At 53.4% G+C, this 17,202-nt stretch overlaps 1 protein-coding gene across 2 annotated transcripts in view; it reads left to right on the top strand.

Annotated features, from left to right (window-relative positions):
* Positions 1 to 564: 564 nt before the first annotated feature.
* The window catches only part of PLEKHM2 (pleckstrin homology and RUN domain containing M2), a 38,097-nt gene continuing 21,459 nt past the window's right edge, over positions 565 to 17,202 (top strand). For both annotated transcript variants that reach the window (XM_080801043.1, XM_080801042.1), the window contains exon 1: positions 565 to 711. In XM_080801043.1, coding sequence (XP_080657169.1) covers positions 652 to 711 — 60 coding nt within the window. In that variant the 5' untranslated portion in view covers positions 565 to 651. The remainder of the gene's footprint in view (positions 712 to 17,202) is intronic.

Below are 17,202 nucleotides of genomic sequence, written 5' to 3'. Positions count from 1 at the left end.
TCCCTGGGATCTGTGGGGGCCTCCGAGGTCCCGGGCCGGAGGGGGTGGAGGGGCTCGGGGTCGCGGAGGAGCCTCGGGAGACCTGGGTCTGTGGGTTGGCAAGGGCAGGGGAAGGGGCCCAAGGTCTGCGGGGATCTGGGGGTCCCTGAGGTCGGCGGGCTGCGGGGGTCTCCGCGGCCCCCGGCCGGAGGGGCTGTGAGCCGACGAGGGCTGGGGCTCGGCGGCCCCGGCTCCGTGGGGGAGTCCGGGGTCCCCGGCCGCAGGGGCTGGGGGCCGACGGGCGCCGGGGGGCCCGGGGACGGGCGCCGGAGGTCCGGCGGGTCCCCGGGCGCGGACGCCCCAGCCCGACCGCCGGCCTTGGCGCCGCCCCGCCTGACATCAGTTCCTGCCGCCGCCGCCGCCGCCGCTGCCGCCGCCGCCGCCGCCGCCGCGCACAGCCCGCGGCCTCCTCCCCGCCGGCCGCGCTCCGGAGCCGCCGCGCCGCGGCGGAGCGAGGGGCCGGGCGAGGCGAGGGCCGGGCGGCGGGCGCCGGGCCCCGCGGCCGGCACGACGGAGCCCCCGCACGGCCGGCGGCAGCGGTTGGCGGCGGCCCCTGGCCCCCGGCGCGGGAAGCGGCGGCGGCGGGGCGGCGGCGGCGGCAGCGGCGGCGCCATGGAGCCGCGGGAGGTGAAGGACCGGATCCTGGAGAACATCTCGCTGTCGGTGAAGAAGGTGAGCGTGGCCTGCTCCCCGCGGCCGGACCCCCCCACCCCTACCGAGCCCATCCGGCGCCCCCTACTCCCTCCTTCCCCCGCCGCGGGTCGCTCGCCGGGGCCGGGGGCGGGGGCGTCCTCCCGTCCCCGGGACTCGGGGACACCGCCCTTCCCCTCCGCGACCCCGGGGCCAGGGACCGCAGCGGGGGGAGCGGGGCGGCTCACGTGAGTGCGGCGGCCTCCGAGCTGTTTGTAAAGAGCAAAGTTGAGGTCAGCATCCCCGGAGCTCCCCCGGGGCTGGCGGGGGCCCTGCGTCACTCAGTGGCGCCGCGACCCGCCGGTGCCCCCACCGCGGCCCCGGCTCCCCGGGGGCCGGCTCCTCGGGGCGCGGCGGCGGGGCGTGAGCAGCCGCCGCTTCTCGGGGTTCTAGGTGACGCCGCCTCTGGCCCCGGGAAGTTCCCTGCATGGTCTTGCTCAAGGATGGCAGTTTCAGGGCTTTGACTGAGAACCCCAAGTGCCTGGGGACTGCAGTTTGGGTGGTGACCCGTGGAACTTGGTGGCACACAGACACGCTACTGTCTGGGGCTTCCTGCAGTAGACATCATTGCCCCAGTTCCAGGTAGAAAAAAACACTGCTTATTAACAGCATGTCACTGTATGTGTGAGGAAGTAGCTTATCTGGAAAAGGTCCAATTGTCTTCTTTTTTCTTCTTTTAAGATTTTATTTATTTGACAGAGAGAGAGATCACAAGTAGGCAGAGAGGCAAAGAGAGAGGGGGAAGCAGGCTCGGCACTGAGCAGAGAGCCCATTGCAGGGCTCATCCCAGGACCCCGAGATCATGACCCAAACAGAAGGCAGAAGCTTAACTCACTGAGCCACCCAGGCTCCCTGGTCCTATTTTCTTAAACCAAACCAGAATTGACAGTTATTTGAGGAAGGCGGTTGAATGAAAATATTTATCACCCCCCCCATTTGAGTTCCTGGTTCACCTGATAGTTTTAGAAACTGGGAATGATTTAGAAGGGAGAGGAAAGGGTCATCAGATAATTTTAATTCAACAAACCAACATGAAGATGATTCATTAAATCAGCTATTATATTTAAATAGCCCCCCCACACGTAAATTCCTCAAAAGCGACATAGACTAGCAGTTTTACTTTCATTGAGATCGATGTGGCTTAAAAGAAAAGTAGATCCAAAATGAGCTTACTGAAATGTTCTTCTTAAAAGCACAACGAAAAGTAACATTGCAAACATGGGAGAAAAGTTTTGTTTATTTACTTTTCCTGAGCTTTGCTGATGCAATTGGGGTAGAGTTTTTGCTAACTCAAGGAGTTCAGGTTAAGCAAATGCTTTGTTTGAAAGCCATAGACCTTGGGGCACCTGTGTGGCTCAGTGGGTTAAAGCCTCTGCCTTCCGCTCAGGTTAGGATCTCAGGGTCCACATAGGGCTCTCTGCTCAGCAGGGAGCCTGCTTCCCGCCCCACCCCCACCCCCGCCTGCCTCTCTGCCTACTTGTGATCTCTGCCAAATAAATAAATAAAGTCTTAAAAAAAAAAAAAGCGATAGATCTTTCCTAATGGAAGAGAAAGGGAGACACTGACACTTCTAATCTAATCTGGGCTGATAATGGCTTCAGGTGTGCCAAGTGTTTTGTCTCTGGATTTCCAACAAATAAATGGGGAAAGTTCTGGTAGATAAGGGGTAGACATGGACACTGTCATTTTTGTAAGCATGAATCTTTTCAAAACAGAGATTCACGCTGTAGATCAGGCTGCCATTTAGGAAGGAGTTGAGAGGGCTTGTCAAGATTCTTGTAATCGTGCGCGTCAGATAAGCACGTTTTATTGAGCTGTAATGCACGCTTGAAGATACAAGTCCCACACGAGCAACCAGGAACCCATCCCCGGGTGCATCACAACCAAAGGCATGACTCTAGCTTCACGGTCAAGAACATGGATTCTGGAGCGTGGCTGCTTGCCCTGCCAATTAGCAACCCTTTAACCTTAGGTAGGTTCCTTAACCTCTCCACGCCTCATTTTTCTCATCTATAAAAGCAGGGATGAAATCAGGGCTGTGAAAATTTAATGAGAGCGTATATGGAATGTTGAGCAGGGCGCTCGACCCAGCAGTTAAGTTGTCTGAGTCTGTTCCAGCTGCTATAACAAGCTCCCAAGGACTGAGTGGCTTGTAAACAGCAGGTGTTCACTGGCCGGTCTGAATTCTGGAAGTCTGCAAATAGGGGGCCGGCATGGTTGGGTTCTGATGAGGGCCCTCTTCCCTCTGCAGACTGCTTACTTCCCCTGCGACCTCACCTGGGGGAAGCAGAGGGGACCGCTCCTGATGTCTTTGATTAGGGCAGTAATCCCTAGCGTGAGGGCTCCACCCCCGTGACCTCAGCACCTACAAAAGGCCCCGCCTCCTAATACCATCACCCTAGGGTAGGATTTCAGCCTACGAATTTGGAGGAGAGGGACACAGACTTTCAGCCCATAGCGCAAGCCCTAGCTTTTTCTGTTTGTGGGAGAGCCAGTTCCTTACTTCTACAAGGTTCTGAAGATGGCTAAGTGCCTTACCACCTAAGGGCTGTTATACAACATCATTTGGACTTGGTACCCTCTTTCTCTGGGTGCTGTGTTTCAGGGAACTGTTTTGTATTCTTGCATCATGAAGGGCGTGTGGTTTTCTGAACCAGAGTATCTGCTCCTAAGACCAATGGGATGGGCTTCGGCCAAGGGCAGTGAGGGTTGGCGGCCTTGGGGTCACATTTGTCCTTGAACACCAGTCTCACCGAAATTTGTTATTTAGCTCCTGGATAGTGCTTTGTCTTTTTTTCTTTCATTCGCCCTGCTGCTAGTAAAGTGGTCTTGCCCATCCTTTTAGAAGGTTGGGCAGAAAATGAGATGTATGTTTCTGCAAAAAAAAGATCCATTGTGTATTACTATATTTGCCAAGGGTATTTTAAAGATGTATTTATTTTTAGAGAGAGCGAGTGAGTAGGGGGAGGGGCAGCAGGAAAGGAGAGAGACTCTCAAGCAGGTCCCACGCCCAGTTCAGAGCCCCATGTGGGCCTTGATCCCATGACCCTGACCCTGAGAGCATGACTTGAGCCCAAACCAAGAGTCAGACATGTAACCAACTGAGCCACCCAGGTGCCCAGGCAAAGGGTATTTTAGAACTTTTTATTGAATGAGAACATACTTACAGAAAATAGAATATATTTACACTAAGTGTACAGCTGAATGAGTTCTCACCAGGTGAACATATGCACACGTCCAGCACCCAGATCGAGAAACAGAACACCACCGTCACCCAAAAGCCTCCCTTGTCCCCCTCCCAGGAGCCACACCCCCAGGTGTAGCCGCTCTCCCCAAGGAGTCTTGTTGAGTTCAGTCATTTTCACAGGTTTTGTGATAAGGAGCAGGGGCTCTAACCCGGGAGAGGTGACAGGGCTGTTAGCCCGCCGGCGCCCAGGGCAACCTGTGTTTTGATATGGAGGCAGGGTTCAGGGGGTTAGAGAGAATTGGAGAGTTTAATAGTACAGTTGAATGGAAAGCCGGTTCCATAGGTTCTGGAAAGGGAGAGGAGGCAGAAACATCCCAGGTGCAGATAACGAAGACTACGGTTGCTTACTTGTCAACAGTGCAGGGAGCTGTCCGAGGCAAAGACCGTGCTGGCATTTTGAACTGGCATGTGGTTCTGCTAAACAGTCTTCTCCAGGGGAGGGAAGGCAATGTTTTTTTAAGATTTTATTTATTTATTTGACAGAAAGAGAGAAAAAGCGTGCATGCAAGCACAAGCAGGGCCAGAGGCAGAGGGAGAGGGAGACTCCCCGTTGAGCAGGGAGCCCCATGCGGGGCTCGATCCCAGGACCCCGGGATCATGACCTGAGCTGAAGGCAGACACTTAACCCACTGAGCCACCCAGGCGCCCCAAGGCAGTGGTTTTTACGAGAGTTCTGTTTTGTTTTGGAGGAGCGTGTTGGATGCATACACGCGGAGTATGAGTAAGAAGCAGCCTCTGTCCCCCAGCGGTTTGTGTGATGGTCGGAGGGAGAATTTTAAAAATCCGTAGAGCAGGATGCCTGGGTGGCTCAGTCAGTTAAACATCAGCCTTTGGCTCAGGTCATGATCTCAGGGTCCTGGGATCGAGCCAGGCATGCATCGGGCTCCCTGCTCAGCCAGGAGTCTGCTTCTCCCTCTCCCTCTCTTCTGTGTGCACGTGCGCTCTCTCTCCCTCTCTCAAATAGATAAATAAAAAATATGTATATTTTTTAATTGCTAGAGTGGGGCGCCTGGGTGGCTCAGTCATTAAGCTTCTGCCTTCGGCTCAGGTGATGATCCCAGGGTCTTGGGATCAAACCCATATTGGGCTCCCTGCTCAGTGGGAAGCCTGCTTCTCCCTCTGCCTCTCCCCCTGCTTGTGTTCCCTCTCTCTGTGTCTCTCTTTCTCTGTCAAATAAATAAATAAATAAAATCTTAAAAAACAAAAATCACTAGAGCAAGGAGAAACCCCCAGAGAAGGAGGGCTTATCTGAGTCTTGACAGATCGGTTTCTACCGAGAAAGAGCAGAAGCGGCCATTGAGGATAGAAGGACCGGCAGAAACATCCCCGAGGACGTGGGGACATCGGGTGGTCTTCTGAGGAGACAGACCAGTCTTAAGCGTGCCCAGGGTTCTGCTGGACGTAGCTGGACAGCACATTGCGTGGAAGCTGTAGAGAGTAGTGGACGCACGTGCAGGTTCCCCAGGGGCACAGACCTGAGTCTGGCCTTGAATTCTGGCTGTGTCACTGGCCTTTCTGACCCTGGCAAATGGCTGCGCCTCCATCAGCCTCCGCCGTCAGAACTTACTGATAGTGTTGTCATGAGAACGAAATCTCAGGACATAACACGCCCGGAGCACTTAGCACGGTGCAGAGCTCATGACGGGGCCTGAATGAGACACCAGCTACGGCCAGGCCAGCACCTGTGTGGGCCCTGCTGTCAGAACCTCAGATGACGCTTCTCCGTTTCTTCAGGCTCAGGCTTTGCCAGACTTTTCCATAAAATGCCAGGTGGTTTTCAGCCCACCTGGTCTCTGTTGCAACTACTCGGTGCTGCTCTTGTAGTTCAAATGCAGCCACAGACCGTCCGCCCACATAGGAGAGCGGCTACGCTCCCGTAAGCCCTGATGGACAAGAGCGGGCTGCATTCGGCAGGCCGTACTGTGGATATGTGCCCGCGAGCGTGCGGAAAAATTCCTCATCGGGGTGCCGGGGCGGCCCACTTGGTTAACCAACCCCCTTCGGCTCGGGTCATGATCCCAGGATCCTGGGTTCAAGCTCCGCATCAGGCTCCCTGCTTCGTGGGGAGCCTGCTTCTGCCTCTGCCTGCTGCTCCCCCTGCTTGTGCTCTTTCTCTCTGTCAAATAAATATATAAAATCTTAAAAACACACACACACACACACACACACACACACAAAAGCAGAAAAATCCTCATCAGCGTAGGCTGTGGGTCACCTTCCAAGCAATCAGTGAGACTGGTCCTGTAGGTAATCAAATCTCTGTGGCAGCTGTGTTTTTGTGAATCATATCAGGCTTGTGGAATGAATATGGACATTGGTAAATCCCATCACAAGTCCTTGTGTTTTGTTTTTCAAAAGTACGTACTGAGCGCCGCCCCCTCCCCTTCTGTTCCTAGGGTCCTAGGCCCTAGGAGGGCGGGGGTAGCAGTGCGCGAGGCCCACCAGATCCTTGCCCTCGGGCAGCGGATATTTTAGTGAGAGACGCAGTGATGAATTAGTAGACACACCATACAAAGATGATTTCAGATCCTGATTGGTGGTATGAAGGCACTACAATGGCAGCTACTGGGGTAGAGAATTGGCAGAGGAGTCTGCTGTATGGAGGAGGTGACCAGAGGCGACCAGCCTAAGGAGGTGATGTGGCATCCAATAAAGGACACTGACTAGGGTAAGAGAATGAGACAGTGTTCTAAGAAAATGAGTACTTGTGAGGAGCCTGGGGGGCTCTGTCATTAAGCATCTGCCTTTGGGTTGGGTCCTGATCTCAGGGTCCTCGGATCGAGCCCCGCATCGGGCTCCCTGCTCAGCGGGGAGTCTGCTTCTCCCTCTGCCTCTGCCTGCTGCTCCCCCTGCTCGTGCTCATGCTCTCTCTCTCTCTCTCTGTCAAATAAATCTTTTTCTTAAAAAAGCAAATAGTTGTTTTTAAAAGCACACAAAGAAGGGTACCTGGGTGGCTCAGTTAGTTGGGCGTCTACCTTCAGCTCGGGTCATGATCCCAGGGTCCTGGGATCGAGCCCCGCATCGGTCCCCCTTGCTCGTCGGGAGGCCAGCTTCTCCCTCTCCCACTCCCCCTGCTTGTGTTCCTTCTCTCGCTGTGTCTCTCTCTGTCAAATAAATAAAATCTTTTAATAAATAAAATAAATAAAAGCACACAGAGAGCTCAGATATGTGTAAAATAAAAAGTAAGTGACCTCTGCTTTCTGTCTCCTCAGCTCCGGTTTGGCTCTCCCTAAATAAGGCAAATATGTGGATTTTTTTTTTTAAGGTTTTATTTTTTTGAGAAAGGGAGAGCTCATGAGTGGGCGAGGGGCAGAGGGACAAGCAGACTCCCCACTGAGCGGGGAGCCTGACAGTAGGGCTCCATCCAGGACCCTGAGATCATGACCTGAGCTGAAGGCAGAGGCTTCGTAGACGGAGCCTTCCAGGTGCCCCTGGGTTTTAGTAAAGTAGCCATCCAGGGAACGAATGTTGTAGGTCCGGAGACCTTCCCCTCACCCGGGTCTCCTGCCCGGCACACACGTGCTGCCCCACCAGCTCAGGCCCCGAGTGAAGTTCTGTTTCCAGCCGGGCCCCCCGAGCTGGGTCTCCTGGTCGGGCTCTGCTCACGCTGGAGAAGAAGCCGCAGCTGTGTTGTTCCACTGGGCCTGTGAGTGTGGCCAAAGAGGCTGGCAGGGGTGGTGGGCTCCCCCCACCATTTTCCCATCCCTCAGATAGCTTAGGTTGGAGAGCTCGTTGCAAATTAACGAGGGCAGCTGATTTCTAGACAGGTTCTTGTGTTTCCATATATGTGGGAAATATATTGACCATTGGGTGTCAATCAATAGTTTTGTACTCTCTGGCTTCATAGAAAAACTCTTAAGAGTTTAAAAGTCTTAAGAGCTCTGAAAATCCCCAGTGACCTGAGTCACTGGGGCAGAGCTCTAGAGAAAACACCTGCACACACAGTACTAAGGGTCAGGATTGCTTCTCCTCGCTCCCTCTCCCCCTGCCTGTGTCCTGATGTTGGCACTGACTGTTCCGTGCTCCTTTCCTCTCTCACAGAATAGAGGCTTTCCAGTGAGGGACCCGAAGGCTCCCCGCCAGGAAGCACCATGAGTGACCCCATGAGTGATCCCGCCCAGGCCCAGCGTGGGATAATGAGCGGTCGCTGCCTTTTCCAAGGCCTGCCCATTCAGTTTTAGGACATGGTTTTCCTTTTACAAAATGCTTCTCTAACATTAGGTTTCTATTTGAAGCCTCCTGACGCTGGGGGTCCGTCCATCCCATCGCACCACACCCTGGGCCCTCTCTTTACTGAAGCCGGCGGGGCCCTTTGGTCGGAGGAACGCAGTGGGTTTCTACTTCCAGGTGGCCTGGCTGAGAAACCAAGCAGCAGGTGTCTGAGCTTGAGACTGCAGTGCGGGGGGAGCGACCACACGAGACAGCAGGGCCAGTTGGTTTGGGTGAACTTTCCTCTCCAGCTCTGTCCTTATGGCTGCTTGCTTAAGGTGGGAACATTCTAGAACTTCCCTTTGAGGCAGGAGAATAAGGACAGTTTCAGGGAGAGTGCCTTTGGCTGGAGCTGGAAGTTCAGGTCATTGTTCTCTTGGTCACTGTGACCGTCCAGGGTCCCGAGAGCACGTCCTCCATCTTGCTCGCACAGCAGCTGGCCCGGCCACACAACCATGGTCCCCTGTTTTATGTATTGGCAGCCTATTGTTTCCCCCGTTTCTTGAATGCTTCACAAGCATCATAGAAATACATAAGGAAGGGGACACCTGGCTGGCTCAGTCGATTAAGGGTCTGACTCTTGATTTCGGCTCAGGGCATGATTTCAGGGTTGTGAGATCGAGCCCTGCATCAGGCTCTGCACTAGGTGAGGAGTCTGCTTGAGATTCTCTCCCTCCCTCCCTCCGGCCCTCCCCAGTGCTTGTGCGTGTGTGCACACATGCATGTTTTCTCTCAAAAAACATCAGGAAGTACTAGGGGCACCTGGGTGGCTCAGTCATAGGAGATGCATCTCGATCTTAGGGTCATGAGCTTGATCCCCACACTGGGTATAGAGATTACTGAAATAAGGGATGGGGGGAGGGAGGGAGGAAGGAAGGAAGGAAGGAAAGAAGCAAGAAGGAAGGAAGGAAGGGTCCTAGAATCAGCTCTCCTCCCTGGATAACTGTGCTTAAGAGTTGGGATTAAAAGATTCTAAGAAACGCAGTAATATTTGAGAAGGAAGGGACTAGTGTAACCTTGAAATCCACAAAAATCTCCAAAGTTCATTTTAGTATGTAGTCGACCTCTGTTCACACTTTGTCCCTAGGTCCTTTATTTCGGGTGTCCCAGACCACCGCGGCATGAAATGGCCAAGTGCACGGGAGGTAGCAGGGTAGTAGCACCAGACGAATCCCTGCGTTGAGGTCCTTCGGCCCCTGCTGGTTACACACGTTTCCTGCGCCAGGCTTGCAGCACACTCGCAGGCTAGGCCGTGAGCCCAATCTAATACCAGCGTGGAAGGAGGTTTGGAGAGGGAACTTGCCCCGGATTCTGATGCCCGTAAGGGGCAGAGCTGGATTTGCCCCACGTTTCTGGCTGTTCGTCTTTCCATTACTCTGGGCCTTTTCCGTCCCCATGATGTCTGTCTTGAAATTACAACAGATAATCCATCCTCTCGGGTCGGTTGTGTGGGCCAGGCCCCCTTAAAACCGTGTGTTCATCGAACAGCTGTTGGCTGAGTGACACTCCTCCAGTCACTGGGAACCAGCAGTGAACAGGACCCCCCGAGCCCCCACCCCCTGGGGCTGGCACTTGAGAATAGAAGACGGTCAGCGACCCACAGTGGGTTAGGTGTCTACGCAGCTGTCCCCCATGTCCATTAATGGCCAATAGGAGTGTGTAACCCATGGAGTTGGTGTCATGCTTCCTGACCCTGTATTTACATTGTTGGCCTCTGACTGTGTCGCATGGACCATGGGGTGGAAGCAGGGGTCCCCCCAGTGTCCTCAAAACCCAATATTTTGATTTAGACGGTGACCTGATGCCATTTTCTGGGGCGACAAAATGGCCGTCGGGTGAGGGGCGTGTTGGGGAGGTCATGTTGCAGGTACAGCCGGGGAGGGGGAAGTGAAAGCTGAAGGCAAAACCAGTGAGGCGCCCGGGCTTTGAGAGACTGACTGAAACAGTCCAAAAAACTCCCTTCCTCTTCCTGTCAGGGCCACACATGCCACGGCACGCGGCCCCTGACGCAGCAGGGCCTGCCTCTGTCCCAGGGGCCAAAGTGCGGCATAGAGTGTGGGCCGTGTCCTCCCGGGCCGTTGGCTGGCGTCTTAGGGCGTCACCTCTCAGCAGAGACTCCTGCCACTTTTGTCCCCACTTGGAAAGGGTCCCCACTCTCAGTCCCACCATGAGAGGGCGAGCCCCCTACTGCGTTCGGGAGCAGGATGGTTGCAGTACCTTGTGGCTGGGACACTCCTTCTCCAGGCAGGGGAGGCACTTAACTACTCTTGGAAACCATATTCCATCAAATTACCCCCCACGATCTGTGCCCAGCTAGGCCTGTCCCCTTCTGCTCTCACTGTTCCAACAGCCCAAAGAAAGCACACACACAAAAGATTAAATCCGTGGACAATTCGAGTACCCGCTTTTTTTAGCCTTTTCTCCCCGCACCCCCCCCCCCTCCTGCCCATATCTTTCCACAGAGCTGCCAAAAACGCAGAGAGCTTGCCGACTCTCCTCGGGCAAAGGGGCCCTCCTCCTGCAAAGGGGCCCTGGAGTTAGCGATTTGGGCGGTGGGAAAGAAAGCCGTTCTAATTGGGTGTATTTAGTTGCAAATAAATGGTTAAGAAGCATTGATTTCACTCCTTTTGCTTACAAAGCAGTGCAGGCTCAGTGGTAAACAGCACATCCCAGCTCGGCTCGATGACTCAAATGGGGCCAGTCAGCCCTAGGATGCCACCCAGCCTGGGCACGAGCCTCTCCCGGGCAGAGGAGCTGACAGATGGACAGGGCCTTTCATGCCTCCCAAGAAACCAGGCCAAGCATTTCTGAGCTGCAGTGTCTCTGGTTGTTATGTAGCAGTGATTTCTGGTTCCATAATCTACCATAATTGTCATCGGGAATGCAGTGCTCTTCGGGCTAAGGCGGGGTGGGATCTCAGGTTAGGGATTTTAAAGTTAGGACAGTTAAGTCATGGGGGAGCCTGAGGGGTTCAGTTGATTGAGCGTCTCGATCTCAGCTTGGGTCTTGATCTCAGGGTCATAATTTCAACCCCCATGTTGGGCTACACACTGGGCATGGAGCCTGCTTAAAAAAATAATGAAATAAAATAAAGTGAGGAGAGTAAGTCAGAAACATTGCAGTTGCCAGGGGTTGCTGGAGCAGCGGTCACCCAGAGGGCCAAAACCTCTGTCTTCACGCTCATGTTGTCTAGGAAGGAGGCAGCGAGGATGTTCCTGCCCTTGTCCCCAAACCCCAGCTTTCCTTCTGCAGAGCCCTGGAAATGGCCCAAGGCCCTTCTCAGCAAGACGTGGGGATGAGCACTTCCCAGATGGTTACAGCAGGCACCCCTGACTGTTGCCTTTACCCTCGGTGGGGATGGAAGCAGAAGGAGCTCCAGGAACAGCTCCTTCTGGGCCAAGACGGTGCAGTAAGGCACAAGGACCACCGCACGAAGCCAGGAGAGGCAGGAAGCACCTTCACCTCCCCGGGCCCCGTTCTCGCTGCCTGCCAAGTAAGGACCAGATCATTTTTCTGATCTTCAGCACATTCAGGAGCCAGACTGACTTTTTTTTTTTAATTTTAATTTTTTAAAAAAATTATTTATTTATTTATTTGACACAGAGAGCGAGCAAGCATTAGCAGCAGGTAGTGGCAGACAGAGGCAGAAGCAGGCTCCCTGCTGAGCGAGGAGCCTGGCACGGGACTCGATCCCAGAACCCTGGGATCATGACCTGATCCAAAGGCCAATACTTAACTGACTGAGTCCCCCCAGGTGCCCCCTTTCTCTTTGCTTTTTTAGTCAAACTTGCATTCACTGTTAGCCTCACTCTGACTTCCCCCAACAATGGGGGGCACCCCAGGAAACTCCACTTTGTACCCAGGTGATTTCTAGGGGTCCTTCTGCTCCTAGATTCTGGAATCCTTCCACCCGGCCAGTCCCAGCCTTGTCTTGATTCTGGCGGAGCTTCTCCGCAGACATGCTCTTGGCCCAGGCCTTCTAGTCCTTGGATCAGACATTATTATTCTTTAAGATTTTATTTATTTATTTGACAGACAGAGATCACAAGTAGGCAGAGAGGCAGGCAGAGAGAGGAAGGAAAGCAGGCTCCCTGCTGAGCAGAAAGCCCGATGTGGGGCTCGATCCCAGGACCTTGGGATCCTGACCTGAGCTGAAGGCAGTGGCTTAACCCACTGAGCCACCCAGGCGCCCCTGGATCAGACATTATTATTCTTAAGAAGTTTTGCTAAGACTTAAGACTCCAGCTGGCCTGCCTCATTTGTGTGTTTTTTTACTTGTTTATTTTGGGGGGGATGGATGGTGAACACGGGCCTTCTCAAATCCACAAGTCTGTGCCCGAAGCCGGTGCGGATTGCTGGCGCAGGGTCCCGGTGGGGACCTGTGATGCTGGGCTCCCTGGGGGGGATCTGGGTAGTTCTGACCACACCGACCCCTTTCCAGGGGTCTCGGCTATGGATGAGCCATGGTGGGGGCCCCTCCCAGGGGAGTTCAGGTATCAGGATTTAGGGACATCCCAACCCCAAAGCTAAGGCCATAAATGGTAGCACATGGCTTGACCTCTGCCTCTGCTCCAGCTTTCTGCTTTGGAACAAAGAGCGAGTGTCCGTGAGGCCACCAGGGCCAGTCTGACCCCGCAGGACTCACTGTGACTAGAATTCCAAAGACGAGGCAGGCAGGGCCCCCTCATTTTCTGTAAGGCCCGTCCCTCCCCTAGGGCGCACCTGCAGCAGCAGAGCTGGGGAGAGAGGCAGCCGGGGGATTCAGTGGCCCTGCGGGGTCTTGCAGCTCAGGGTGGCTCTGAGTTCGAGTTCAGCTCCTGAATCCAGGGCCATTGTGGATTTCATTTCTAAAAGAGGTGATTTGAGGACAGGTGGCAGTCCCCCCGCTTCGTTCGTGGAGTTCCCCTGCCTTTGGATTTCCAGCTCCCGGACGTGGTGTGCGAGGCTGTTCTAAACATCCTGGTCTAAACATACCTGGTCTCCAAGGAGCCCCCAGGACTGCTGCTGTTGCCCTGGGAGCAGGGCGGCCGGCCGGGGTTGGGGGGGTGCTGGTCTCTCCTGCCTGAGCTGTGTTCATGCTCTGTGCTAAGCCGGGGAGGGAGCCTGCAGCGGTCGGGCAGTTGGACCCCCTTACCGTTGTCAGGGCAGGCACGTGTATCCTGCTTTGTAAATACAGGGGTGGGGACCCTCCCGCAGTCCTCCCCCTGCCCTGCCCAGTGCAGCCGGTGAGCAGGTGGCTGCTAGAGTCTGGACCTCCCGTCTCTCTGCTGGGCAGCATCACGGCGCCCTTGGGGTTGACTGATCAGGGAGAAAGAAGGAAGAACCCCTGTGACCGTCTTTATTTTCTTCGGGCCATTTATAATCTTTCACAGACATCTTTGAGTTAACCTATCAGGGACCCGTTCTGGAAGGCTTTCTCAGGACCAGCTGCAGAAATAGAAATCGTCTCTCCGTTATGGGTCTGTAAGAGAGAGAGAAGACGCAGAAGGCTGGCTGCAGCTCAGAGCAGAGCATGGGACTAACCCTAATTAAAATGTCCTGAGTCAGGCTTTTCTTGGCTTGCTGGAGTGCGCCACCCACATCTCCCGGCAGTCACGGGGCCTGGCACGGCCTCGTGATGGCCCGTCTTCCCAGGGTGCTCAGCCCGCCCGCCGTCCCCCTGGCTTTGAGAGGGTGGGTGGGCTGAGCCCAGCACTCCGCTGTGCTGGTGCCTGGGTGCACCCCAAGAATCAGGAGCAGGGAAAGGCAAGCAGTTTAGCCGATCTGGGGTGTGGTCTGGCAACATGCCTGACTTAAAGGGCTTTAGGGAGACCGCGGCTTTAAAAAAATTACTCTAAATCTTAATCCCTCTCTTCATTCTCAGCTGACCTTTCTTGTTTTTATTTTTATTTTTATTTTTTATTTAAATTTTAGTTAACATACAGGGCAATGTTGGTTTCAGGAGTAGAATTCAGTGATTCATCACTTACGTACAACACGCAGTGGTCATCACAACCTCCTCTAATGCCCTTCAACCGTCTAGCTCCTGCCCCACCCGCCTCCCTCCAGCAACCCTAAGTTTGTTCTCTATCGTTAAGGACCTTGCTTACTTTAAAATTTCCTCCTGATGGGAACAGTTCCTCCTGCCACCTTCGAGCACACCAGCCTACCTGCATCTGGGCTCCCATCGCTGCCACCCTCCCCTGGGGCAGTGGCTGCCATCCTGTCTTTCCTGCTGGAGGACTCCTCTCCTGCACTCCACTCCCATTTTCTTGCCACTCTTGACAAGACTGGTCAAAGGAGTTTTCTGTATTAACGTCTCCTCCCCTCCCTCCTTCCATCCTTTCTCGTCCTCCCCTCTTTCTTTCCTCCAACTCATAGTAGGCAGTAAGGTGAGCTGAAGTCTCGTCTACAGCTCAACTGTACCCCTCTGTTACTTTTTTTTTTTAAAGATTTTATTTATTTATTTGACAGAGATCACAAGTAGGCAGAGAGGCAGGCAGAGAGAGGGAGGGGGGAAGCAGGCTCCCTGCCAAGCAGAGTCTGATGTGGGGCTCGATCCCAGGACCCTGGAATCATGACCCGAGCTGAAGGCAGAGGCTTTAACCCACTGAGCCACCCAGGCGCCCCCCCTCTGTTATTTTTGAAGCAGATCCACCCACACATCCATGAATTTTTCCGTAAACATGGCTCAAAGGTGAGGATTCTTTTCTCACATAACCTAATACCACTATCACACCTTACAATTTTAAGAATTTATTTATTTTAGAGAGCATGCACGTGCAAGCAGCGGAAGGAGCAGAGGGGGAGGGAGAGGGCGGGGCAAAGGATCCCGAGCAGAGTCTGCCCTGAGCGTGGGACTCAATGTCACCACCCTCGGATCGTGACCCTAGCCAAAACCAAGAGTCAGACGCTCAACCCCCTGAGCCACCCAAGCGCCCCATTCACATTGCTCGGGGTTCCCAGCACCTCCCTTTTCGTGGGACTATGACCCCGGTGAAGGGATCATTCCTGGGGCATCTGGCTGGATCAGTTGAAGGAGCATGGGACTCTTGATCTCAGGGTTGTGAGTTCGAGCCCCATGTTGGCTGTGGAGATTACTTAAGAATTTTTTAAAAAACAAAAGTCTTAAAAAAAATAATAAAAAAAAGACCATTCCCTCCCTTGGGAAGCTTTCTTCACTTGGCTTCTGGAGCACACACAGTCCAGATTTTCTACCCACCTCTTAGCTGTGCCTTCCCAGTCTAAAGCAGTGATCCTCAGCCCAGGCTGGACATTGGAATTACCTGGAGAGTGTTAAAAAATGCTGGTCCCTGGGCTCCACTTCCAAAGTTTCTGCTTTAATTGATCTGGGAAGGTGCCTGAGCATGATTCTTTTCCTGCTGTTTCCAAGTGGTTCTGTTTTGCAGACTGGGTGAGGACCCCCGGTCTCACGTTGGCGTGCCCTGGCTCGGTACTCAGGAGCCGTGCTTCCCGCACTCTTGGGGTGACCTCGTCCGATTCCACGGCTTTAAATACCTCTCCCTGAGCTCCAGACCCATTTACGCAGCCGTCTGCTTGACGTCTCCACGTAGACACCTGAGCCGTGTTTTGAACTTACTGTGTCCAGAGCAGAATTCCCCCTGACCTGGAAACGGCATCCCCATGCAGTTGCTCAGACCGAAAACCTTAGAATCATCCTGGCACCTTCCTTGCTCTCATACCTCACATCTAATCCATAAATAAATCTCTGGGGCACCACCTTCACATGAGATCTTAAATCTGACCCTTTCCCACTTCCGCCACTACAGCCAGCTCCAAGCCTCCACTGTCCATCTGCAGCCAGTCTCCCTGCCCCTACCATGGCTTCCCGGAGTCTGTGTATACACAGCCCGGAAGTTACGGCAGCCTTGTAATGTATATATTGAACTATGGTAAGTCCCTGTTTTCAGCCTCCCATAACTTCCCATCAAACTGGTAATAAAATAAAATATGAAGTTCTTATTATGGCCTGTATGACAAGGGCTGCCCTCTGACCTCATCTTAAACCACTCACATCATCACGTCCTGAGCGTCAGTCACACCTGTCTCCTTACTGTTGCCCCTGCCTCAGGACCTTTGCACCTACTGCTCCTCTAACAAGAATAACTCCTCCCCCAGTCATTTCCTCAGCGAGATCTTCTCAGACCCCATATTTATAACAGAGTCCCTAGACCCTGCATTTTCCTTTTTAAAAATTTTTTTTTATCATTTTCCTTTTTTTATAACATTTTTACTCCTGAACATGATGTTATGTATATGCACATAGTTATCTCCATCTGCCACCAGAATGTAAGTTTTACAAGGGCAGGGACTTCTGTGTAAGATGATTATCTGATATACACATAGTAGGTTCTCAGGAGATATTTGTTGAAATACATGAATCATCAAGGCTTGGACCTCCCCTCTGGTCACTGCTGAACTGCGTTGGGCAAGAGACACCTCTCAGCCCAGCCCGTCACAGGTGTGCATGCCTTGCCACCTCTTCTCAAGGCTCTAGATCTAAAGGTCAGCAAACTTCTTTTGTAAAGGGCCAGATAATATTTTGGGTTCCTTGGGCCACACATTGTCTCTGGCATCTACTCAGTGCTACCAGTGTAGCACAAAAGCAGCTCTGCGTGCCAAGCTGGCTCAGTTGGAAGAGCACGTGACTCTTGATCTCTCGGGGACGTGAGTTCAAGCCCTTGGTTGGGTGTAGAGATTACTTAGAAAAAAAAAAAAAAGGCAGCTGTAGATAATATAGAAATACATGACATGGCTGTGTTCCAATAAAACTTTATTTATAAAAATAGGAGGCAGACCCACTGGCCGTAGTTCGGTGGCCCCTGCTCTGACATTTTCCACCTCTCTCCCAAATCTACATAGACAGAAAGGAAATACTCAGAACTACTTGGGAATCTCGTGAATAGAATGAATTTCTTCCCAGAAGTGGGAAAGATCGCTTCCTGGAGCAACTGCGGCTTGTGTTAGCCAGACAGCACGCTTCCTCGCCGCTGGGAAGGTGCCAGTGTGGAGCAAAA

This window comes from Martes martes, assembly GCF_963455335.1.
Source record: "Martes martes genome assembly, chromosome: 4".
In the NCBI taxonomy this organism is placed as follows: domain Eukaryota; kingdom Metazoa; phylum Chordata; class Mammalia; order Carnivora; family Mustelidae; genus Martes; species Martes martes.
The sequence above is the reverse complement of the archived record's forward strand: the minus strand, read 5'-3'. Positions and strand labels throughout refer to the sequence as shown.